The following is a 23465-nucleotide window of genomic DNA, read 5'->3' as shown; positions in this document are numbered from 1 at the left end:
GTGGGTGGGGACAATCATCCTCACAAACACAAGGAACAATTAAACCTTAGGCAATCCTTTTAAGAAGAGGAATGGTGCAATTGCCTTTGCGACAAGTGAGGATTTACATCACTAGGAGATGCTAATTTTAAAAGAGGGTCTTTAAAGCACGCACACACGGTGACAGCTGGCTTCATCTTCAGGGCAGGCGAGACTTGGTGCCTCTCCCCACTGGTGTATAAATATTTATAAACACTAATAAGCTTTGAGTTGGTTTTTGAAACAGCTGGCAAAGAGCCAGATGGGCACACACTCACAGGAAAAAAAAGGCATCAAGTGAGGACAATTGGACAAAGGGCCATTTAGGGGGAAATAAATAATGTAGAGATGGGCAAGCAGAAATGGCCGTAATGTTTGTGTAATCCTAACTGCACACCTAGGTTAGGCTGAGTGAAAGCAATTGGTTTTCAAGATGGCCCAAGGAAAGGTGCAGCTGAATTTTCCCTGTCTAAAGCCCAATGTTTCTTTTAAAAAAAAAATTGTTTTATTTCCCTGGCACAGGACAGGGAATATGAGTGGCCACTTGGTTGATTAATGGTGGTTTGCTGCCACGATTTACACAAATACATTGAATGGCCAGTGGAATTCTGCCCTGTATTTCACACTTCGTATTTTCATTGCAGCACCAGTAACTCAAGAGTATCTGCACTAACTCTTCCAGCTGTTTAATACTATTTTAACTGCTGTAGCTCCACCTGTGGAATTATGGGAATTGTAGTTTGGTGAAGAACTGAGAAGACTCTGCCAGGGTTCCGGGAATAATTCCAAATCCTTCAACAAACTACAAAAGCCAGGATTCCATAGATTAGAGCCATGTTACTGTCTAAGTTGTATCAGACTGCTTTAACTTTGTAATGCAGATTACACTCCAAATGTCAAATCCACAGTAATTCAACAATGAATTATGGGAGGTGAAGTTAGACGTCTGGAGGACTGAATTTCTGAATATGTATTTATTTATTGTTTATTTATTGCATTTTATTCTGCTGTTCCATGAATGACAGGGCTCGGTGATGTAGAAAACATCATCTAAACAATTTTCCAGTATCTACATTTCTATATTTTCTGGTTTCTAGTGTTCAGTTTAATATTATGTCGGCTTGGTTTTAAATTTTATAAACCAGTTTTGAAGTATTTTTTTAAAGGCAAAATAATTTTAAAAGGCAAAATAATAAGGCAGATTGTTGATTTAGCGTCATGCAGTGGGCTGAAGGTTTGCTAAAGTTACAATATGTGAGTCAGGCAGGCTTTGTACCTGATCTTTACAGCAGAATCCTATCTATGTCTACTCAGAAGTTAGTCCTCCTAAGCTCTGTGGGATTTACTCTCTGGGAAGTCAGTATAAGGTCGCCGCCTTCATAACAAATCAGTGTACATAGGGATGGCAATGCCATTTTGAATCCTGAGTCTGCCAGGTTCTTCTACTGCAAAACAGGGGCACACAAAATCCTGGAAGAAGCTGTGGAAGGTATACAGATGTTGCTTGAGATCGGTGTTGAAAAACGACAGTGTTCCCCTGTCATAATCCAACAGAAGGCCAATCTTCTTGGGTGGAACGGTAATCCTGATGTCTGGTGTCATGCCGTTGTTCAGGAATTCATAGGTGTGTCTGTGAGCGTAAGAAAGAAGTCCTTCAGATTAAAAGAAATGGGAGCATTTGAGTAAGATTCTTGCTCCTTCTAGCGTTGACTGACTGTTTTAGGGATGCTTCCTTCCCAGTCTTAAGTGGAGCCACCGAGAATTGAACCTGGCATGCATTCTACCTTTAAGCTATAACACTTCCTCAAAGTTGCTTGCTTTCCCTTTGTCTCCCACCAGTACTGTACGAATTTATTTATTTATTTATTTTATTTATATCCCGCCTATCTAGTCGCGAAGACTACTCTAGGCGGCTTACAACAAAGTTAAAATACAATAAGAATAAAACAACAAATTACAAAACAGGTAAAAGAAAAAAGACAATAAAGAAATAAGAAAATCAAAAATAGTCTTATGAGAAGGCCTGCCGAAACATCCAGGTCTTTAATAGATTCCCATCCACCCTAGGTGGCATGCCCAGTGATCCGGGGATCATAGAACCTGTCATCAAAAACTAGAATTTAGAAGCGTAGTTCTAAAGTGGTTATTCCGTGGGAGGCCATAGAAGAGCCACAGTGGTAAGCTTTCTCTTGCTTGAGTTACTGGGAACTTACACCGACCCCCCCCCGGGAGGAGTTTGTACCTGGAGGGGGCCGTAGCCGTGTGTCTCATGCACCAGGAGGAATGGCTTGCCCCCAAGTAGCTGTCCCTTGGGACGTTTTCTAAAGCCACACCGACACAGTATTCAATGTTTTCATCCACATCTACCTCCCAGTAATGTTTCCCTAGGAAGGGTATTGGATGCCCCAATATGGCAATAGATCTGAGAAAAGGAAACATGTCGTGTAAGTTCGCAGCCAATTGGTCGTGTCAACTGGCCAATATTCAGAAAGCTTTGTTGATAGACTTAGTGTGAGGGCTTTCTTCTGCCTATTCCCTTGTTACCCTAAATATGTATCTGGAGCTCTGTCCAAAACCTAAGAGAAAGGGACTCTACATTTGAGTTTGAAATAACAGTGATTATTTGCACACTTAGAAAATGTTCAAGTTAACGTCATTTGCAAACGGTTACTTCTGCATCTAACGGGCATAAAAGCAGCACTTTTACAAGATAACTTCATTTGTTATATTTTCCTGTTAGCCCTTTTTATAGGTATTTTATGGGCAACTTTTCCCATTTTAGACCTTTCCATTCTTTAAAAAAAATTATTGAGAGGGGAAAGGAGTTACAAACCAGCAAGTAACATAACAAATAGCAAGTTTGATTTTTCTTTTTCCATTTCATTTTATTTATATTTGGCAGCCTTCACTCAGTGGTTTAGGTCTCTGGGTGCAGAGCCAGTGGTTGGGAGTTGGATTCTCCCCTGGTTCTTTTGGAAGAGCCAGCCTGGGTGGCCTTGGGCAAGCTGCACAGTCCCAAGATATTCCCAGAAGAAGGGGATGGTCAACAACTTCTGTGTATTATTCTTTACCTAGAACACCCTGGAAAGGGTTGGCATAAGTCAGAATTGACTTGACGGCATGCAATTATTATTGGCAACCAGTTATCTTTCAGTTATCTGTAACAAGACACACAGCACATTACTTTTAAGGAATTATTTTCCAAGCTCTGTAGGAAAGCAGATATTCAACTCCTTCATTGCTATTTTGCCCCCCAAAATGCCCATTCGCCACCTTCTGACCCTTTCCGGAAGTGAACTGCGCTCTCTCCTCCTAGAGGGTCAGGAGGCAAGGGGAAGCATCACCTGGCCTGACCTCTCCCCCTCCCCTCCCCATTTATAAATGCACCGGATTCACTAGCTTTCTATAAGAATCACCCTCCCCCCCATTGTCAGCGGTGCACTGTAAAAAGGAAAGCCATTTTGTCAGTTCTGCATGCCAAATTATGTTTGCACTCCCGTTGCCATAGCAATCTGGGCAACTTTTAGAATTAAGTGGGAGGAAGTGGGAAATGATCTCCCCTCCCCTCTAGTCTAGAGTCCTGTGACGCCTGTAAAATGACAGATCCCACAGATGGCTGACAGGCAGGGTCGTGTGATTCTGTTAAAAGCACCTGGGTTCTGGTGCCATCAATTCACCTTTGCCTTTATTTATTTATTTATTTCTCTCTCTCTAAAGTTTGTAGAACAAGTGTCATTAGAATTTGAGGGACAGGGTCCAGCCAGGTATATTCATCACTGTTCGTCAGGTGCCATTTGTGACCCTTTCTTTCTTCAGTGGGGACGTCCCTGGTTAAAGAAACGATCACAGACGCCACTGTATGAACCATACAGAGATTTAAAAAAATGATGCAGAAGCAATAAAAGCTATAGCTTTCTGCCACAGGATCCCTGTGGTGCTGAAAACTGCTGAAAGGCTAAGCAATAGAAGTGGGTCCCCAGATATTTCTGTTTTATTCCCTTCTGCTTACTCTGCACCTTTCCTCCTTGTTCCACAAGTTAAGACCTTAAATGTCAGTCATTTAAAACTGTTATTCCTGCATGAAGAGGCCACCTCCCTCCTTCCACAACCCCGCTCGGCCACTTGAGCGAACGTGGACGAAGGATTGTTGAGAGCCTATAAGAAAAGCCAAGAGGATTCTCCCTTCTTGCTCCGTTTCTACATCCAGGTCTCGGCAGGTGTGAACTATATTGGAAATGCCGAAGAATGTGTTTTGGAGGAGGTTGTTAGAGAAGCAAAGTGGGAACGAAGCTGAGCCTATGAAGGAGGCAGCTCCTGTACCTTGTGAAACTGTTCTCACCGAAGGGCAAATCATTTCTTGGAGTCTCCGTTTTGCAGCACAGGACCGTGAACCCATCGTCTAGGACAGAGAGCAAGGGGTGTGCCGTCTCCGTTTTCAGAGTAAAGGAAGTGCCTGCAAGAAGTTGAGGAATGTTGGAATGGGTAGTAATCGTGATTGAATCCTGAAAACACAATGGACGTCTCTCTGAGACAACGCCATTCATGCGCCAACCGGCAGTGGTGTGGGAACTGCCTCCCTTCCAGATAATCTCAGGAAGCTTTGCGTAAATGCTGGGGCTGTAAAGTCAGGCACTCCCACTCGCTCATAACCTATCCATTGGGTTGACCGACAAGTCAAAATGATACTACTGAGTGAAATGGGCTGGACGGTGATAAGGGTGCCCATCGGAGAGGGATGCTGTAGCTACAGAATCCCTGCATTTGCAGAGGCTTGGATGAGATGGCCATTCCAGTTCTACACTTCTGTGGTTCTGTGCACCATGAGAGGAGAACCATGGGCCTTGTAGTTATTTCAGATGACAGCTGCCACAGTCTCTTATCATTGACCATGAAGGGTCACAGATGGCTGGGGTCAGAGGCGGAAACAGCCCCAGAGACCCAAGTGTTTCCTCACCCCTGCCCTCGCCAGGTGAGACGGGTTGGCACGTCATACCTACCAAGAGGACCACATTATTTTAGGCCTTGCTCAGCACATCACGGCGTATGTTTGCAAGTATAAATATGAAGTATCCTTTTATTATTCTTGTTACCTATGCTGAGGATGGAGACGGGCGCGCTCCTTTCGCTGGGGCCTCCCATGTTGAGGGCTCTCACGGAGATGAGGTAGTTCTGACAGGGCTCCAGCTGAATCAGGGTTTCACAGTTGGGAATGCCAACAATCGACCTGATTAAAAAGAGGGGAAAGGCAGAAGATATACTGGTGCCAAAGGGGATCAGAAGAAGGGTGGTCTCATAAATGGAGATGAGGCGTAACAAAGAGAGAGCAAGAGAGCACCAGCCAGCCAGCCCCAGTGGCCCCCCCAAGCCCCCAGTTTTGCAACTCAGTGAGACACTGGTTGAATAGACTGGCTGATAGCGGTGATGGTGAGAGACGACTTCCACGATTGCCCTTCTGTGATTGCGTAAGTGACTAGGATTCTGGCCACGGTGCTCAGTGGGTCTACTCTAACTATGACTGGACCTCATTCCCACCCAACATTATAAATAAAAACACAAGTAAAATCCCCGAGCAAATATACCAAACAGACACATAGGAAAATATAAGTATAGCTGTAGCAAAATCAGCAACAGTAAAAAATAAAAAGCTGCTATCCGTCAAAATCCAGTTGAAACCCTTCACGGTCGATTTTTGGCAAAGGGCAGGCAGAGAGCTGTGTTTTTAAAAGACGTTAACAAGAGTGAAAGGAAGGCATTGGGTCCCTCGCATCCTTGACAACTTACTCCGTCATTATGTTCTCCTCCCCTCCATCTGTCAGCTTGGACAATTCAGCCGTGTAGGAGTCGACCGGATTTGTGTTCCCACACTCCCAACGCACCAGCGCTGCGTGTTCACAGCTTTGGATCTCTTTACTCTTGATAACAGGTGGCAAAGGAGCTAAAAAATGTAAACCAGATGCATCCCTGTGATGACATAAGCCGCCTTTGAATGGTGACTTACAAAACGCTCAGGAAGGCCGGCCCTACCATTAGGCACAGCCGAAGCATCGGTGGCTGAGGCTAGGGGAGCCGTAATTGCATTCCTTCTGACCCCACACCTTTCCTCTCTTGTAGGGCAGTGCAGGATGAGCTGCCTCCACTCTCTTGTAGACCCACTGCGAGGTGGACCTGAGGGCAGCCGGTTAGGCCAGTGGCCAAGACCCACCGCCCACCTCTCTAGCTCCCACATGCAGGGCAGAAGGGGCGCACCGTTTCAACTTCTGCCTTGGGTGCTGTGTCTCATTTCTGCAGACTTCATTTACTCCAGCACTTCGCGGGAGCCCCCTGCTGCAAATAATTCAACAATCTAGAGCTAGTTTACCTGTCATGTACACAGCGCTCTCGCTGGCCGAGCTGACCCCAGCTCTGTTGACCGCTTTCACCCAAAATTCATACTGCGTGTTAGGTGCAAGATGCGTGACTTTGCAGTAGGTTTCTTTCACAGGTAGCATGAATTCTGTAGAAGAAAAGCACAAGGTTCACAAAAGTCATTCTAAAAGAGCCTGTTTTCTAAACACACTCCTAAACGTTTTAATATTAGAGGGATCCTCTTATTCCTTGATAGCGGGACAGTCTCAACAAGATATAAAGATTTAGGCCTATAAAATGTATGTTTGCAAAATGAAATCACGCCAAGGAACCTTTTAATCACAGAATACACTTTACAGAGCATGAAAGGAGACTCCTGAGGCGCTTATCTGATGCAATGGAAACAACACAGGAAAAGGAGTCTCGAGGAAACAGGGTTCCCTATGCCATTATTTCTGTCATGGGGGCTTCGCTATCATTTTGCACCCTTGCACTAAAGCATTATTTTGCATCAAGTATTGTCTCAACGATTTTGGCTTCACTCGGACATTCCATGAACATGTGAGGAGAAAGGTGGCATATATAAAAATATAATTAATTAATTAATAATTAATTAACACAAGAATGTGTTCTCATTCTCATCTCTATTCTTCTTTCTGTTAAGAGTGTCACAAAAAAAGGGTCCATCTTATGACATAGCAGGAATGTTGTTGTGGGGCAAGCATGGATTTACATCTTCAAGAGGAATTGGACCACCCTCTCCCGGGACTTGCAAATGAGCTTGCTTTGTTTTGTGGTTGGGTCTTCAGAACTCAAGTATGGGATTGTTCCGCAGTCTGCTTTCTCAAGCACAGCATTCTGCCTGAATCACATCTCTCCGACACTAATGCATTTTCACTTCTAATGGTGGGTTACCTCTAAAGACTGTTTCTGCCCACTGCAGAGGGCTGTCGTGTCGATCACAGGTTCGTGAAATGCTACCCAGAAGACAGACAGCACAAAAAAAACAGTTAGAAAGGGTTATTTCCTCTTCTGTAAAATTACATCTGGCTTCCACCAGCTTACCAGTTTGCTCTTCTTTCGAAGTATCGTTGCTTATCCGTTTGTAGTACAGCTGGTAGCTTTCAACAAGATCTTCTGAGAAGAAACTCCAGCAGACACGCACGGATGTTCCTGTAGCTGAGTTGGGATCTTGGGGGTTCATGACGGGGGCGCAAGGGGGCAAAGGAGCTGAAATGAAGAGAAGAAAATCTCTTTACCAACTTTAGGTCAAAGCCTCTCAAATTTTCCAGCTCTGGGGTCCAGTCCTGACTACGAGGCCCTCTGAGAACCATACAGGCTGCCCAAAATCCCCAAAAAGGACACAACATGAAAACCAGAAGGTGTTAAAAAAAAAAACCAACCACTTCCAGTTTTGAGAACTGGCTGTTTGGGGTCTCTGTGTGTGGTAAATGGAGCAACTTAATCTTGGAGCATTATTTTAAAAAAGCAACACATTAGCAACTCCTCCCCCCCCCCCCGCATCATATCAACACATTATTCATTATTTTAAGATGACTAATGGGCTACTTTTCTGATGTTTACTTTTTTACAAACACACCCTTTGAGAAGGGGGAAACAAGGATGCTTCTGCTGCTGCACAAAATAAGAGGTCTAAGTGCTTAGCTGGTTGCGTTCTGCTCCAGGGTTCTGCAAATCCTCAGGAATTCTATTCAGAATTAAGTTCCCCTTTAGCAAAGCCTCCCAGCTCCTTCCAGAACTGCTATTCTGCACAAAAATAAATATAATGGAAAGACCTGGGACAGACTTAATGGAATCCATCAGTCCTTGAATCTCAGAGAAATCTATGACCCGGGCTTCAAAATCTGCTGGAGTTGAGACATTGACATCTACATCCCTTTTCAAGAATCTCTCCAATCTGTGAAAACCAGACACACACACACAAACACACAAAATGACATTATACAGCAGCTTTAAGAGTTTTGGTTGGATGTGACTTAACGAAAGAAGCAGCCATGCAATTTAGCGATATTAAAGCCACATATTAAAAACACCAGTTATTAAAGCCATTAAATACTATTTGAAAATAGAAATAACAATCATGTTGGAATTACAATTTGTTTGGGCATGAAGCTGTTAGAAGGCAGAGCGGAGATAAAATGAAATAAATAAATGTGATAAGACTCAGCATAGCACCCTTGAACATTCTCGATGGAAGTTTCTAAAAATTCAGCATATAATATTACCTTTGGATTATAGCCAGAGCAGTCTAAAGAGTGGAGAGAAAAATAAATAAATGAATGAATGAACATTAATGTTATACACGTTTCCCTTGAGAGCAAAAAAGAATGATTATTTGGGAAAGGGGCATAACCCCCTCCCAAGATGATAAAACTACAAAGAGGAAAAATAAGTATTGCTCAGATAAAGCCACAGTGAAGAATGCCAGGTGAGATGGAATTTTTTTTTCTTTTACTCTTGCTCAAACACTGCTCTGATGGTGCTAAAACTCACCTCCAACATACATCACTCAGCAAAATTAGGGTGATCATTCAAGGATGTTATTTTCTCCAGGAAAGCACCTGCCTAAAAGCTGATTTTATTTGAAAATCACTCTACTTCTTGGGTTTGTTAAAATGCTAAATGCAGGGAAACCTTCCATTCCTTAAGGACACTGCGGACCTTCTCTGGGGAAGGAAAGAAAAAAACAAGGGCAGGAATAAGAGCATGGCTCTCATCTGCCTGCTGTGAACAGGCAGGCTAATTCAAGACACGATAATGGGTCACAAAAAAATAGCGTTCAGGCCATGGTTTGGCATCAGCATTAAACCCACCCACCAGAAAACCTGTAGAGGGACAGGTGGCATTTCGGATGAGCTGCATTTATCCCCAGGAGCATCTGCGACACTTTGTAAAGTATCTGGCCCTCTAATCCCACAATAAACCCACAGTTTCAATTCTGAGTTCTGTTAAACATCTCTTGTTCAACTCAAGCTGTTCATTCTTGCCAGGTAAGAACGGGAGGGGGAACTGGCTTGGATCAGGCCAACCATGTAAGGGGGAGAGGGGATTGAACAGGGAAGCTTGCCTCCACGCGTGCACGGAGGTTAGAACTGAGGGAACTTCCACGATCACCTGTGAAAGGTTTTCATCTTCTTCCCTCCCTCCCCCCCACTCCCCATGTAGAAAAATCTCACAACATACATCTCTGCCCTTCTCTCTTTCTCTTGTCTTGGAAGCAAGTATATAATCATTATGAATAAATAAACAATGGCCAAAGAATTAAATATGTTTAACAATATGCGGTCATTCTGTAACAACAAAGCCCTCCGACACGGCTCCTCTGCTACTTAAAGGGCAGGACTAACCGGGCCCTCAGAGCACGGGTTCCCCACCTCGGATCCCCAGAGGCTCTCAGACTACGATGCCCAGAAACCCTGGCCAGGGCAGCGGGTGGTGAAGGCTTCTGGGAATTGCAGTCCAAGGACATCTGGGTTACCCAAGGTTGGGAACCACGAACCGCTTTTGGGCCTGAGGACAAAAAGAAGCTTTCCCTTCCTGATTGTTCCCACGCTCTCGGCCTCCTGACCTCGATCGCGTCCACTTTGTTTTCCTTCTGCCCAAGCTCTTCGATGGTTTCCATCAGCTCTTTGCAGGTGTCCAGGCTTTCTCCGCAACTGACCAACTGCTCGTACAGAGCTTCCAGCTTCTCCTTCTTTTCCTCCCCTAAAGCTTGCATCTTTTCTTCGTACCTTTGCTCCAGGGTTTGCATGATGTCTTCGTAACGCCTCTCGAAATTCTGCTCCTGCCTGGCAAAATTCTCCTGCAAAGTATTGGCATTTCAAACAGATCTTAAGAGTTGATCATGCAAGCTGATTTTTAAAAAGGTGTACCCCCTATTACAAACTTAGGTCGATATATACTGTATACCATAGCGTATGTAGCCTGCATACTGGAAACGGGTGTAACAGAGTGGAAAAATAAGGTGAATTTTCATGCAGGTCTACGTTTACAGCTGGTTATTTATTTATTTATTTTATTTTATTTTATTTTATTTTATTTTATTTTATTTTATTTTATTCTATTCTATTCTATTCTATTCTATTCTATTCTATTCTATTTATATGCCGCCCACACTACCCAGAGGTCTCTGGGTGGCTTACAATAATTAAAATTCAATACAGTAAAAGATAAAATAATTAAAATACAATTACAATTGCCATCAGACCCACAGCTAATATTATTTCAATTAAAAGCCTTCTGGTACAGGAAGGTTTTGACCTGGCGCCGAAATGTCATCAGTGTAGGCGCCAGACGAATCTCAGTCGGGAGGGCATTCCATAGTCTGGGGGCAGCTGCCGAAAAGGCCCTTTGTCTACAAGCCCTCCCTCTTACCTCCTTAAGGGACGGCTCTTTCAAAAGGGCCCCCTGGCTAGATCTTAACTGCCGGGTAGGTTCATATGGAAGGAGGCGGTCCTTCAGGTATCCAGGGCCCAAGCCATTTAGGGCTTTATATGTCAAAACAAGCACTTTGAATTGGGCCCGGGCAGCAACTGGTAGCCAATGTAACTTATACAGAATCGGCTTGATATGTTCCCTGGCGGCTGCACCACTCACCAGCCGCGCAGCTCGATTCTGGACCAGTTGCAGTCGCCGGACCGTCTTCAAAGGCAGCCCCACGTAAAGCGCATTGCAGTAATCTATGCGGGATGTTACCAGTTAAATTTATTTATTTATTTATTTATTTATTTATTTATTTATTTATTTATATCCCACCTATCTAGTCACTGAAGACCACTCTAGGCGGCTATGATCAAATCCTGTGTGCAAGTCACAATGTACAGAATATGCTCCACTAGCCAAAGGCTCTTGTGTAAACATATCATTGTATTTTGCTTTCTTTCCTTCTTTTCCCACCTTCCCATCCTAAAAAATATCAATGAGCATAACACTCATTGATAATTTTTGTCACTTTTTGTTTTTTCTGTTTCTCAATCCAATCCCTGTCTTTCTCTGTCTTCCCTCCCACCATAATCTGACTGCAGCTGAAATCAAGAGTTTATTCATAAATTATAATTTCGACCTCCATGTATATCTTTCACAACGGGCTGTAGTTGTTGGGACCTTGGGGTTCTACTGAAAACCAAAAATAAATCTTGCAAGCCTGGAACAGGAGGGGTCGTTAAGGTCAAACTACACATTATAGCAAGCACGTCATTAGGAGAGGATATTCCTTAAGTGCTGAATACATCTGATTATCATAGTAAGAGCATTTCACACCACCTGCAATTTTGTAAATTAGCTTGCTTTGTTTCACAGTCGGCTTTCTGGGTATCAACATGAGCTCTCAGACACAAAGATCTGTTGAAATGATGTTTGCGAAAGACATCAGCTAGAGACTGATGTGTTTTCTCCTCATTTTTTTCGTTTTTTATTAGTCCTTGGATACACCTCACCTCTACGGTGATGAAGATTTCTTCTAGGTGGCTGGAAAAACTTTCCAGGTGAATGATCTGTTTCTCAAGCGTACCTATGTTCTTCTGAAGTTCTTCCTGTCAAAATGCAACAGGTTTAGCATGCTAGCCTCCTGTTTGATGCCCAAATCTCCCACTCCTCCCAGGCTGGGTTGCTTTCCATGGTTCTTACCCTTGCGATTTCAACCACACTGGCAAGGGGTATGACCTCATGCTCTTCGTGCTCAGGAGACTGCTTGTCAAGGGCTCTGATTGGAACACAGCATGTAATACAATATGTATTGGCATTTTTGAAAGGCTGCTTGTCTTCTCTGCCATCGCTAGTGTTTCCTTTTCCAGCATCACCGTCCTTTTCATGACTTGTTTCCATGCGAGAGACCACTGGCTCCTCTGTGCTTTGGCCCTTCCTTTTCTCATGCACAGCCAGATCGCGTCTTTGGAAGGGCTCTGAAAACATCTCCAGGTCTTCGCTTGAGTCATACAGTTCTAGGTGGTAGAGTCTGGGGCTTCCTTGCTCACTGCCTTCGGTTGGTGGATCCATCATTGATGACCGGAGGCTGATCTAGAGTGTGACGGAAAGGTCTTGGATTTAAAGAAGCAGGGGCGTGAAGGGCCACAGGGTCTTCGGGTTTGGTGCGGAAAGAACTGTCAAGAAAGACAGAAAAAGAATACAGAGGCTTTAATCAGCCGAAAGGTTGCCATGCTGATTTGATAGTGCAAAAGCATCTAAAAAACAAAACCGTGATCCAGTAAATTTGTTAGACTCTGATGTCAGCAACGGTTGGGAGTATAAAGGCAAAAATGGGCAGGAAACGCAAATCCTAAGCATTGTGAAGCAAGCGACTAACAAGGCCTGTTTCGGCTCCCTCTTCACTTGCCATGTCCTCCAGCCCCAATCCATAGTGCCTACCAGAGATGGGAGGACAAGCTGTGAAAAATGGCCATTCTTTTGCCTCTCTCCTGCCAGTGTTTCTTCAAAGAGAGCAGGTAAACAAACAAAGAAACAACAACAACAAGACAGCAGTGGCAATAAGGAGAAGAAACAGGTCAAGGAAGCAGCAGGCCTGGCACAGGGGTCAGGCAGGTCATCTGGGGGTCCGGAGGCATGCCTGGTTAGGCTGAGCCTTGACGTTGGCCCTGGACAGATTGGGGTGGCCCCCGCCCTCCATCCCCCAGCTTTCCTTCCTCCCTTGAAAAGATAGTCACAGTTGGGATTTTTGCGTGGGTGTCCAGATGTCATATCCTCTTCTTCTGTAACCTCTCTTGGTTTACTACCACTTCTTTTAACTTTTTTCTTTTAACCCCCCCCCCAACCAAACCAACCAATCAGCTAAGCAGGAATGCCTTGCTTAATGACTTTGGATGAGTAGCCTTAGGGGGTTTCCATCTGAGGTGCCCCCAGAAGGGACATCTAATTAACATCAGTTGCTGATTTGTCCAAATTTGGCTGTTAATCCCAATCAGAGTAGATTACTTGAATCAATGTAATTTAACTAAGTACTGTATAGGTTTCCATTTTATTCAGTGGGTCTAGTTTGGTTAACCATAGGACTTGAGGCCCAAGAAGTCTTAAGAAATCTGAAATCAATTAGACAATAAAAGCCATACATTCCATTTTACAAACTGTAAATCCGTCAGTCTATTGAACGTGCAAGCAGTTTTCAAAGTAGTTGTTAAAAGAGTCTGCGGAAGGTATGCTAACCTTTATTTTGAATCTGAAGCTCATTTGAAGTCCTTGGGCTCAAGATTTATCAGACAATGTATGCCTTCTGCAAAGCTTTTTTAAAATAAAAGTTACATGGCGCATGCCCAGCTTCAAAAATGTACGCCGCTCACTGAAGTCACTGAGTGTCAGCAATTTACAACCATCTAAAAAACAAAATGTTACTTATTAAGACTTGCCTTCCACATTAAGGATCCATAATGTCTTCCCAGGGACAAGACTGTAACTTTCTCAACTCTTTTCCCCTAACAAACCTCGACTTTCATAGCCCTTCCCTGCAGGTTTTCTCTCCCTTGAAACTGAAGACACTGCTGTCATTCTAGACAGATGCTTTTTTTTCCGAGACCAGCAATGAGCACGAAGGACAAATATAGAATGGCATCCGCTGTCCTTCTAGCGAAAGCTTCTCGTGTATCCTAGGACATAATGTCAGATCTGAAAAAACTGCTGAGAAAACATAGGGTTTGAGACTCTGAAGATCCCATGAGACCACTTCACAACTTCCTGCCCAAGAAAGAAATAAGAGAGAGAGAGCTTGAGAAAAGCTCAAAATCTTACGGAAGGATTAATGAGCCATGCTAATTAGCCTTTGAGAATAATCTTACATTTTAGGATTGCAGGGCTAGAAGGAACCCTGTGTTATCTTCTGAGACTGGTCCCAAAAGGGAGAATGACAATCTTATTTACTTATTATGCTCTTATCTTTGGTCTCCTGAGCTTCAACTATACATCTAGCTTTCTTCTGCCATTTTATCTTGAGGTAGCTGTAGGATTTTAAGAAGCCCAAGTGGGTTCAGTTACTCTGAAGACCAGAACCTGACTCTCACTGGAATCTCCTAGTCACTAAATCATACTGGCTCTTCATACATATCCCAGTATTTTCTGGAAAGAAGGCACTATTAAATATTGGAGGACAATTTTATGGATCAGATTAGTGGTTATAAGTTAGTGACAGGCCCAGCAGCCGTGCTGACGAATTATTTAAAAAGGCTTTTGGAAATCACGGGCAGGAAAACAGTTGTCGGTCTGCTCAAAGCCGCAAGGGTATCTATTGCCCTCCTGGCAAAACATCATTTATTGGAGAGATTTATTCATCCTTCCAGTGAATTCCTGATTCTTCAGCCACGTCTGTGAATGAGAAGATTTCCATGGAAGTCTTCCTCTTTTTTAAAACAACTTCCCCATAAGCAATGGATCTAAAAGAACACCTGTATTCTCCTGGAAGGGGAGAACGGATCTAAAAAAGCTTCCTGAATCCTGTAAAAACTGTCTGAATGACTTCATTTGAATAGATACAGTAGTTTCATTAAGAAGTGCTTTTAGACAGCTCAAACATGGGACCCATTTTCACCAATGCCATCCTCTCTGGATCATGGCACAATAGGAGCCCAATAAACCCATCCATAAATTGTTCTGACATGAGTTTAAAATAATAAGGTTTCCTAGGTAGAGAGTTACTCAGAAGTGCATTACCATTCCCTGCCTCTAGGGGTGCCCTGGGACTGTGTGTAGCAGCTGGCCCAAGGCCACCCAGGCTGGCTTTTCTCTCAAGAACAACAGTGGAGGAATTGAACTCCCAATCTTTGCCTAAACCACTGAGCTATACAACCAGCCAGACATGAATTTAGATGGGCTGTTTAAAAAAGGTTTTCTGTTTGTTGTCCTGTTCGTTTTTTATCATAGTAACTTTATTTGGTACATTGTTTCTTAAATTTATAAACCACTTTTGCAAGTTGTATAAACTTTTGGAAATGGTACACATGAAGAACAAAGGGAAAACGTACATGTCCATAACAATTCTCTCCAAAAGAAAACGGCTAGAATACAGCTGCCAGTTCGTGCTTGTGTGAGCGGGGCAAATCGGTGCCACAGTTTTGCACCATTTCAATTCACACAAGTGCAAATCACCATCTGGATGCTAGCCAAGGGAATCCCTGCCTGCAAGGGTACAACTGAAAAAAGCAGGAAATGCACAGGAGGAAAACGTTGTGTGGTGTTGGGGGGGGGACGAGCAAACAGTCATGAGTTCAAATGTCGTGAGAGATCTCGCACCTGGTGGAGAGAGAGAAAGCCCGGTGGAGCTGAGTTCGTTCTTTGTTGTTCACGCTTAATATAGATTTAAAAACAAGAAGCCGGTTTTGTTGCCTGCCTGGGGCAGCAAAAACGTGACTTTCCCAATTTTGGAAGGTCCCAGTGCTTGGCTGGTGAGTGGTTCACTTTCTCTGATCCAAGACACCCTTTTTTTATTTTTTTGCCAAGTCCAGGAACATCTGTTTTCTTCTCTTCTTGGTCTCCCTCGAGCCGCGGGTTCTCCTCTAGAGCCGGGAGTCCGGAGGGCTGCAAACCTCCCTTCGCCGCGCAAAGAGCAGCCCGCGCTTGGGAACAGCTCGCCGCCGCGTCGTGCGTAAAAGCGCGCATCCGGGAGGCGTGGGTGCGCCGAGCCCAAGGTCTCCCGGGAGGGGGGGCTGATCCTTCACCCCGGCTCCGATCCAAGGCGGCCCTTGGCCCGTCTTTGCCGCTTGCTGGCAGAACAAGGCGGACCCCCCCCCCCCGTTTCCACCCGCCGGCGCCGCCCTTTGGCCCTGGAGCGCCCGGCGGGCGGGGGGAGCTGGAGGATAGGCAAAAGCGGGGCGGGGGGGGCGGGGGAGGAGAGAGACCGGGAATCCCCCGCCCCCCCTCGGGGAAGCCCAGCAGCCAACCAGAAGGGCCCGTGGCCGTGACGACATCAGACAAGAGCCTCTCCCCGCCCCCCCCCGCCCGTGTGATCCGGGCTGGTTTTCTCTTTGGCGAAAAGGGCAACAAAGTTTCCGGGGCTTCCGGGAGGCCCTTTGAAGACCCCAGGGGGGCCCCGCGGGGGGGGGGGGCGGAAGAGAGAGAGGCCGGTCCTCGCGGGGGGGGGGCGCCCCTCTCCTGGGCTCCCGGCCATGGACGGGGAGGACCCGCAGCCGGACAGCCTGGACGGGTGGGTGGCCGTCCGCGAGGGCCTCTTCGCCCGCCCCGAGCCGCCCCACAAGCTGCGCTTCCTGGTGGCCTGGAACCCGGTGGAGAGCAAGTTCGCCCTCACCTGCCACAACCGGACGCTGCAGGAGCGGCCCGGGGAGGAGGAGGCGGTGAGCTGGGCGGGCTCCTACTCGCCGCCGGCCCTGGGCGGCCTCCACCGGCAGCTGGCGGCCCTGGAGCCCCGGCTGGAGGGCGCCTTCCCGGCCCTGCCGCCGGCCCTGAGCGGGTCCCCCGGCGGCGGCGGCGGCCTCTGGGCGCTCCTCTTCCCGGGCTGCCCGGCGCTGGCCGAGCCCGAGCTGGAGGCCCTCTGCCGCCGCCTGGAGACCTACCTGGGCTGGGCCCTGGAGCTGTGCGGCCGGAAGGTCCTGCTGGAGACCCTCTTCGGCCGCGACCGCCAGGAGGAGGAGGAGGAGGAGGAGTACTTCGAGAGCCTGCAGGAGTTCCGCAGGAAGGCGCTGAAGGGGCGGCTGAGCGGCGCCAAGGAGGCCCTGCGGAGGGTACGCGGATGGGGTTAGGGGGGGACCCCGAGCCGGCCAGGGAGGGAGGGAGCCTACGGAGCTCGGAGAGCCAGCCCCCCTCCCCACCGGCCGCCTAAAAAGGCCTCCCCCCCCAGGGCTGGGGTTTATCATCCCTTCGTTTGGGAATGCAGGCGCTCCCCCCAGACACTCGCCAGAACCAGCCCTCCTCCCTGAGAAGAAGAGTCCCAAGTTCTGGGCGGCCCATTCACGACCCAAATCAGTTGCATGAGGACGGGGGGGGGCAGAGAGAGAGCTTGCCTCCCTGTAGCTCTTCCTGGGGAAGCCCTTCTCCCCCAGTTATGCTGAGAGTCCTCACTAAATCCAGAAGGAGCAGGGAAGGTGGAGGGGGGGGGGTCCCTGTGACTCAGAAAGGCCTGAGGCTTTGAGCCCCACGAGTCCAGATTCCACTACACCCTCCGAGACGGGGAAACACCCGATAGGATCGGACCCTCGTTCTCGTTGCGATTCTTTCCCACTGGCTGTGGTGGCAAGGGCTGGCGGGGGGGGGGGGAAAGAGGTTTGCTCTCCATCTCCTGCCAGAGCAAGGCTGCCTATCGCTCACAGGTATTAACAGGCCAAATACTCGGTTTGAAGGTAGTCCTCCGCGCAGGGGATGGATGCATGAGGGCCTGGTTCGCTTTTGCGTCATCACCCGATATCGGTCCAGGCGTTGATGGTTTTGTCCTTGGCTGTGTTTTTGTCGTTCTTGTTTTAGACGTTTCCTCTCAACAGAAATTTGTCAGCAGCTGCTCCCCCAGCACAAGAATGTCCAAGGGGCAGCCGTGTTAAGTCTGTCTCTCCAAAGATGATAAAGACTCTTGGAACTATTTAAAGAGTCTAAAGTTTTATTTGGTGTATGTTTTTCTGGACTTCAACCTGCTTTCTTGTAGCTGAAGAAGTCCATGAGGATATTGATGCTCTTCAAGGCCCCTTCTTGTCTTTTCTGGGTTAAAGATGCCTCGAATGTCAGATTATTAATTGTGACCAAATCTCTAAAAGAACAGGTTATACCCGAAGGCCGAGCAACGCCTTCTGTTTCCAGCAGTGGCTGGCCGAAGAGGCGGCTCCGGTCCTGGAAGGGGCCCTACCTGAGGCGGGTGTCCATCAGGATGGCTTGGGCAGACGGGGAACCAAGATCCGCCACTGGGGGAATGAACTAGCAGTATGTCTCCATGAGAAATGTAGGCATTTGTGTCTCTTGACTGCATCTCCCAGCGTTCCTCAGGCTACGTGGCCTCCTGGAAGTTACAGACCCAAAGAAAATATTTGCCAATCTCTACGGTCTTCATTATTCAGTCATAACTAGTTGATACCACTTGAAATACTGAGAATTTTTGGCTCAGGAGCTCAAGTGGCTTTCCTTGAACGACAACAGAGGCTTCCGAGCTCATTGTCTGAGGATCTGATAGGACGGAGTCATGGCAGATAAAATGTGATCAAACAAATAGAAATGATGCTCTCATTCATTTTCCCTTCTGGTTCCCTGGCAGTGATGTCACTGTACGACGCCTTAACATTTCAGCTCTCACCGGATGGAAGAGAAGGGCTTGTTCGTGTGTGTTGGTTGTGTAGGCTGGCTCAGCGCCCTCGCCTTGAGTTTCTGCTGGGAGGAGCAGGTGCTTTTTCAACGGGTGTTGTCCTGAGTAGTTTGCCTGCAGAACGGGCGGCCAGTCACTTGACTGATCTGGACTCCATTCAAGAAGTGAAGCAAGCTGATCTCTATGGGAGGCTGACATTTGCAGGGCTGGGCCTGGCTGGGTTGAGTACGGAGTGTCAAAACCTGTTCCAGAGTCTGTATTGGCATGAGAACCGTCAAGGAGACCGTACAGAAACGCGCACAAGCTTCCCAGTCCATCACGTCTTTTTATCAGACGAGGTTTTAGTTGAAGTAAGAGAGAAATCGAAGGCCTTTCTAGGTTTGAAAACCATGTGGATTGCTTGATGCGTTCAAGAGAATGGAATGAAGAAAGGGGGGACTGGTAAATTTAAGGCAGGCTGCCGCAGGCAATGTGATGGCTTTTGGTTTCATGTGGCATAACCACTCACAAAGGTGGGTGCAAGAATGGCAGAAAAGTTGGATCCTCCATTTCTGCAAATATAAAACTCCCATTATTTTTCATTCTAGGGGAAATGCGCACGGACTCCATGTTAATTTCAGGCTTTCCCTGCCCCTTGTAGGTTCTCCACCAGCACAAGGACACAGAGAAGTTGGTGGACTTAATGGACCTCTACAAGGAGGAAGACGACGCCTATTGGGAGTTGGTGACGGTGGCAACGGAATTCTATCAATATTTACTGCAGCCATTTAGAGACATGCGAGAACTGGCCACATTGTACAGATTGGAGATCCTGGTAAGGTTTCTTCTCCCAGAGTTTCCAAGTCTTATTGAAAGCTCACCAGTCACCAGATCATCGCATCCCACAACGTTCAGGCCGCCTTGAACATTGTCCAGTAATGTTAGGGATCTAAGTTTTCCTTTCCCCTCGGATGGGACCCATTCTGCCATTGCGTTTAAGATGCTTTGCCCATCTGCTGACCGCTGCTTTATTTGCCCTGCGCCAGCTCTGCCCTCGGGGGGGGGGGCAAGCCCTTTGCAGCGCCTCGCTTCAGTGCTGGAGCAATTAACTTCTGGGCAGGTCCCTCTGGGTGACTTCGTTTCTGCATTTGAGACACAGATGGCCTGGGTTTTCCGCTGGATCCTGAACCACCCCTTTTAACTGGGACTTTTGCAGAAGGCCCTGCAGGCCAACCGTCTGGGCCCCAAAAGGATAGAATCCTTGCGGAAAGAAGCTGAGGAATGGACGGATCGGGCCGAGGAAGCGGTTTGCTCCATCCAGGACATCACAGCCAGTTATTTCAAGGAGACAGCGATGGCACTGGCAGGTGAGCAAGGTCGCGGGGCGCCTGCCTCTTATGAGAGGTGAGAGTAGGGACGGAGCTCCCCCAGCAATGTGGAAGTTTCAAACCCTTTAGACTTCACCAGCTGTTGCTTAAAAATGTTTCTTATTTATGTGTGCAGCATGAGAGCTTGGAAAAAGTTAGTTTTTCAGACTACCGCTCCCCAAATCCCTGAGCTGGCCTGGCCAGCGCTCCCAACCTTCATATACTAGTTGTGCCAGTATTTTCTAAGCCTTTTCGGCTTTCTTGCTGGGCATGGGACTTTGCTCCTTTTGGGACTCCAACCCCCAGAATTCACCTCAGATTCTCCCAGACAGAATTCCGGGGGATGCAACACAAAACAGAAGTTCACAGAGGAGAGCTTACTACCTGCACATGGACTTACAGCCCCTTGTTTGGCTTTCAAGGAAAAGGAGATGGAAATTGCCCCGTTCATGGCTGGGAATAGCCTGGCTAGGAGGGAGTCCCAATGAATCGTGGGATGAAGAGTTCTTGGAGAGGCAGCGAGACAACCTGGGGGCGTTCCAGGCAAATTCTGGGGGCTGTTTCTCCCCACTTCAGCTCTGCTTCAAAGGCCTCTTTGTCTTTCATATGTTCCTCTTCTTGCTGTTTTTTTTTTACCCCCCCTGAGAAGGCTTGTTAGGACTGTTCTTATGCATCTGGAATATCATCTTTCTCCGCTGTTGTGCTTTGCTGTCTTCTCCTCCTGACAGCCATGCAGAAACAGATGGAGCAAGACCAGAAGCGATTTGGGCAAGCAGCCTGGGCACTGGCTTCCCCACGGTTAGAAAACCTGAAGTACCTGTTAGCCAAAGAAACCCTGCAGCACCGCAGAGCCAGTGAGCTGTGCCTGAAACACAAGAGAGCTGATATCCAGAAGCAGGTAAGGGCATTGCTTACGCGACTGACCTCCTTGGTTTACCGTCTTGGGTCTTGTAGATGTGGTTTCAGACATCGAAGAGATCTCTGTGGGCTTGCAAAGTCCCTTTTTTGTAAGCGAGCATAATTCTCACAAACTGCATTGGCAGGAGGATCATAGATCAGTAATGAAAGCTGGCCGGTGAGATTTCCCAAATCCTAGCTCAACCAAAAACAAACCTGAGACCAATTGCCAGACAAAATCCTATTTTTGCTCTGGTTCTGTTTCCATTCTGGCCAGCCAGATGCCCCAAGCGGTAGCTCACAAAGTTGACACGAGAACAACTGCATCCTTTTGCTGCTGCTTTCCAGGCATTGAGAACAAACAGTCCCTGTGCTCCTGTTGGCAGGAGGAGGCCTTTGCATCGAGCACCAATTGATCGCTTTATGCCCTCCATTCACTTGCCTATCCCTCTTTTAAAAAATTATCCAGGCAGATGCTCTTAGATAGCCCTTATCATAGCAAATTCTAAAAAGGGAAGAAGGGCAGTCCCTAAAAACCCCAAAGCCCTACATTCCAAGAAAAGACTCTGTCAATCCCTTGTCATCAGGAGGGCCCTTGATTGGCCTACCTTGCAAAAACAGGGGGGGGGGGGTATTGTGTGAGTTCTAAAAGGATCTCCCCAAACCGGAGGAAAAGGTTTTAAAATGGCCAATGCAGCCCTTTGTAGACAAATATAAAATGGTGCATCTTCAGGCTAAAGATAAAATAGAAATTCCAGTTTCACATGAGTGCTGAAAGGGTCTGAGCAAGCTGTGATGGATCAAGAGAGATCTTGCATAGTTTTTGTGTGTTCTGGGGGTCAGCAGCACTCTGTCCTCTCCGGTAAACATCTCTCCCATCAATGGATATTTCATTTATAAACCTCAAGAAATGTCAAGAGGATGGAACTTGGATCTTCTGCATGAAAACCACGTGTACAGGGCTGAGCCAAGCCCACATTTTTTGCCTGTGTGCAGGACCCAGACTGGCTTCAGTTCCTTTTGTACCCCTAACTTTTAAAAAAGTTCTCCTGAGACGGGAAGGCAAGATGGGAAGAATCCCCGTGCTGGTTTTTTTTGGCCCTGATCCCGGTGGCCCTAGTCCATGGTGCTCACACTCTTTTGGCACACCCTGCAGATGGAGGCCCTCAACGAGCAGGAAGACGGCGTGGCCCGGGTGGAAGAGCTGGAGATTGAGTACTACGAAACCCAGCTGGAGCTGTATGAGGTGCAGTTTGAGATTCTGAAGAATGAAGAGATGTTACTTGTGACACAGCTGGAAACTTTGAAGAGACGGATGAAAGGTAGGCAGGCAGAGGGTGGAGGGGGATGAGCAGCAGGTTGGGAAAGGGAACCATCTTTTCCTTTCTCTGTAATTTAGTCTTTTGAACATTTAAGTGTAAGGGCTTTTCTCTTAGTCCTCTTTTATATTTGTTGCATACAACGGAACAATGCACAAATAAGAACGGAGGGTTGTAAATTTGAAACAAGAAGCATGATATTGTTATGCTTGCTGAAGGCAAATGGCATAATCCTTTACAATGGTTTTTCACTAGCAAGCAACAAGTCCCTGCTTGGGTTTTCAGGTGTGTGCAGAATTACAGGGTGGACACGCACCTGAAAATCCGAACAGGGACTCATTAATTAGCAGCGAGAAGCCACTGCAAATTATGTCATTTCCTTTCCATGGATAATAACAATACAATATGATTTTGGCCTGTTATTCATTCCCCACTCCCATAAATAGTCTTAACTCAAACCCCATCCCCACCTTGCACTTTTCACTCAAGTACTGAGGGAGGTGGATGTGACCCTTCCACAGACCGCAATCCCCATGATCCCTTACCACTGATGGAGCTTGTAGTGTAACAGCAGATGGGAAGCTAAATATTTCTTAGCCCCACTGAAACATATATTTAGAAACTTTGAACTCGTTCTCTTTTCAGATTAATGAAAACCTCACCAAATTATTATTTTTGCATGCTTTTCCTAATGGAATATTGCTTATTTTCTTAGAGATTCAGGATGAAGTAATTTATTATGACACATATGAAAGTCCAGACGAGTTAGAATCTGCTCAGCCGGCTCTGGAAGACACCCATGTGCCTATCTCCGAAATGACTCAACTAAGACAGAAGATGCAGCAGCTGGAGTCAAAACGGGGGATTATCTGCTCACGGAGAGCGTACCTCAGGAACAAAAAGGTATTTTTTTTAATAAAAAAAAGGTATTTTAAAAATTGTAATTACCAAAAGATTACTAAGAAAGATGGAAACAAAGAGAAAGGAGAAAACAACAACAAAAAGAAAGAAGCACAACTATTCTGAACTCAAGAGACATGAAGTGCACTCCCTCCACCCAGAGATATATTCAAAGTCCTACTGCATTCATTTGTGCTCCATTTCTCTCCAAAAGTGAAGCAACTCCTGATCTGGAATATTCCCTTTCCCTTCTCAAATACTTGTTCTTAAAAAATTCCAATAATTTACTTTCAGTATTCCTTTCCTGATTTTTAATGTACATGTTAATTTATCATTAATAGCAGTCTTCTGCATTAACTTATACCCTTCCTACATGGTAATCGGATT

The 23465-nt window shown here is 46.4% G+C and overlaps 2 protein-coding genes across 6 annotated transcripts in view; one reads left to right on the top strand and one right to left on the bottom strand.

Moving 5' to 3' along the window:
• Positions 1-23465, top strand: part of WHAMM (WASP homolog associated with actin, golgi membranes and microtubules) — a 32030-nt gene that overhangs the window by 1998 nt on the left and 6567 nt on the right. For 2 of the 3 annotated variants that reach the window (XM_072981607.2, XM_072981606.2), the window contains exons 1-6: positions 16338-17057; positions 19257-19430; positions 19812-19962; positions 20691-20860; positions 22016-22181; positions 22894-23081. In XM_072981607.2, the coding sequence (XP_072837708.2) occupies positions 16485-17057; positions 19257-19430; positions 19812-19962; positions 20691-20860; positions 22016-22181; positions 22894-23081 (1422 nt within the window). In that variant the 5' untranslated portion in view covers positions 16338-16484. Of the gene's footprint in view, positions 1-16337; positions 17058-19256; positions 19431-19811; positions 19963-20690; positions 20861-22015; positions 22182-22893; positions 23082-23465 lie in introns of those variants that run through there. The other variant, XM_078381156.1, reaches the window with a different exon arrangement.
• Positions 978-16966, bottom strand: FSD2 (fibronectin type III and SPRY domain containing 2). Of its 3 annotated transcripts, none has more exons than XM_072981611.2 (13): positions 16890-16966; positions 12010-12482; positions 11820-11915; positions 9953-10186; positions 8610-8632; positions 8160-8281; positions 7429-7593; positions 6377-6511; positions 5800-5953; positions 5109-5242; positions 4339-4471; positions 2261-2440; positions 978-1648 (listed from the first exon to the last, which is right to left on the bottom strand). In XM_072981611.2, the coding sequence occupies exons 2-13, from the start codon at positions 12379-12381 to the stop codon at positions 1396-1398; spliced, it is 2001 nt and encodes a 666-aa protein (XP_072837712.2). In that variant the 5' UTR covers positions 12382-12482; positions 16890-16966; the 3' UTR covers positions 978-1395. The 3 variants fall into 3 exon arrangements, with proteins under 3 accessions (XP_072837712.2, XP_078237284.1, XP_078237283.1); XM_078381158.1 differs by lacking the exon at positions 16890-16966 and adding an exon at positions 15345-15453; XM_078381157.1 differs by lacking the exon at positions 16890-16966 and adding an exon at positions 13540-13706.

The sequence above is a fragment of the Pogona vitticeps genome, chromosome 12, assembly GCF_051106095.1.
Source record: "Pogona vitticeps strain Pit_001003342236 chromosome 12, PviZW2.1, whole genome shotgun sequence".
Classification (NCBI taxonomy): Eukaryota; Metazoa; Chordata; class Lepidosauria; order Squamata; family Agamidae; genus Pogona; species Pogona vitticeps.
This window is presented reverse-complemented; position numbering and strand designations above follow the sequence as displayed.

Excerpts from the sequence above, each read along its gene's own strand:
- FSD2 (XM_072981611.2), bottom strand. The coding sequence starts at position 12,381 with ATGATGGATCCACCAACCGAAGGCAGTGAGCAAGGAAGCCCCAGACTC. Across the intron at positions 8,633-9,952 it reads ACAAAGTGGACGCGATCGAG|ACTGCTCTGGCTATAATCCA; the intron begins GTCAGGAGGCCG and ends TCCACTCTTTAG. Across the intron at positions 1,649-2,260 it reads ACGGCTACGGCCCCCTCCAG|ACACACCTATGAATTCCTGA; the intron begins GTACAAACTCCT and ends TTACGCTCACAG.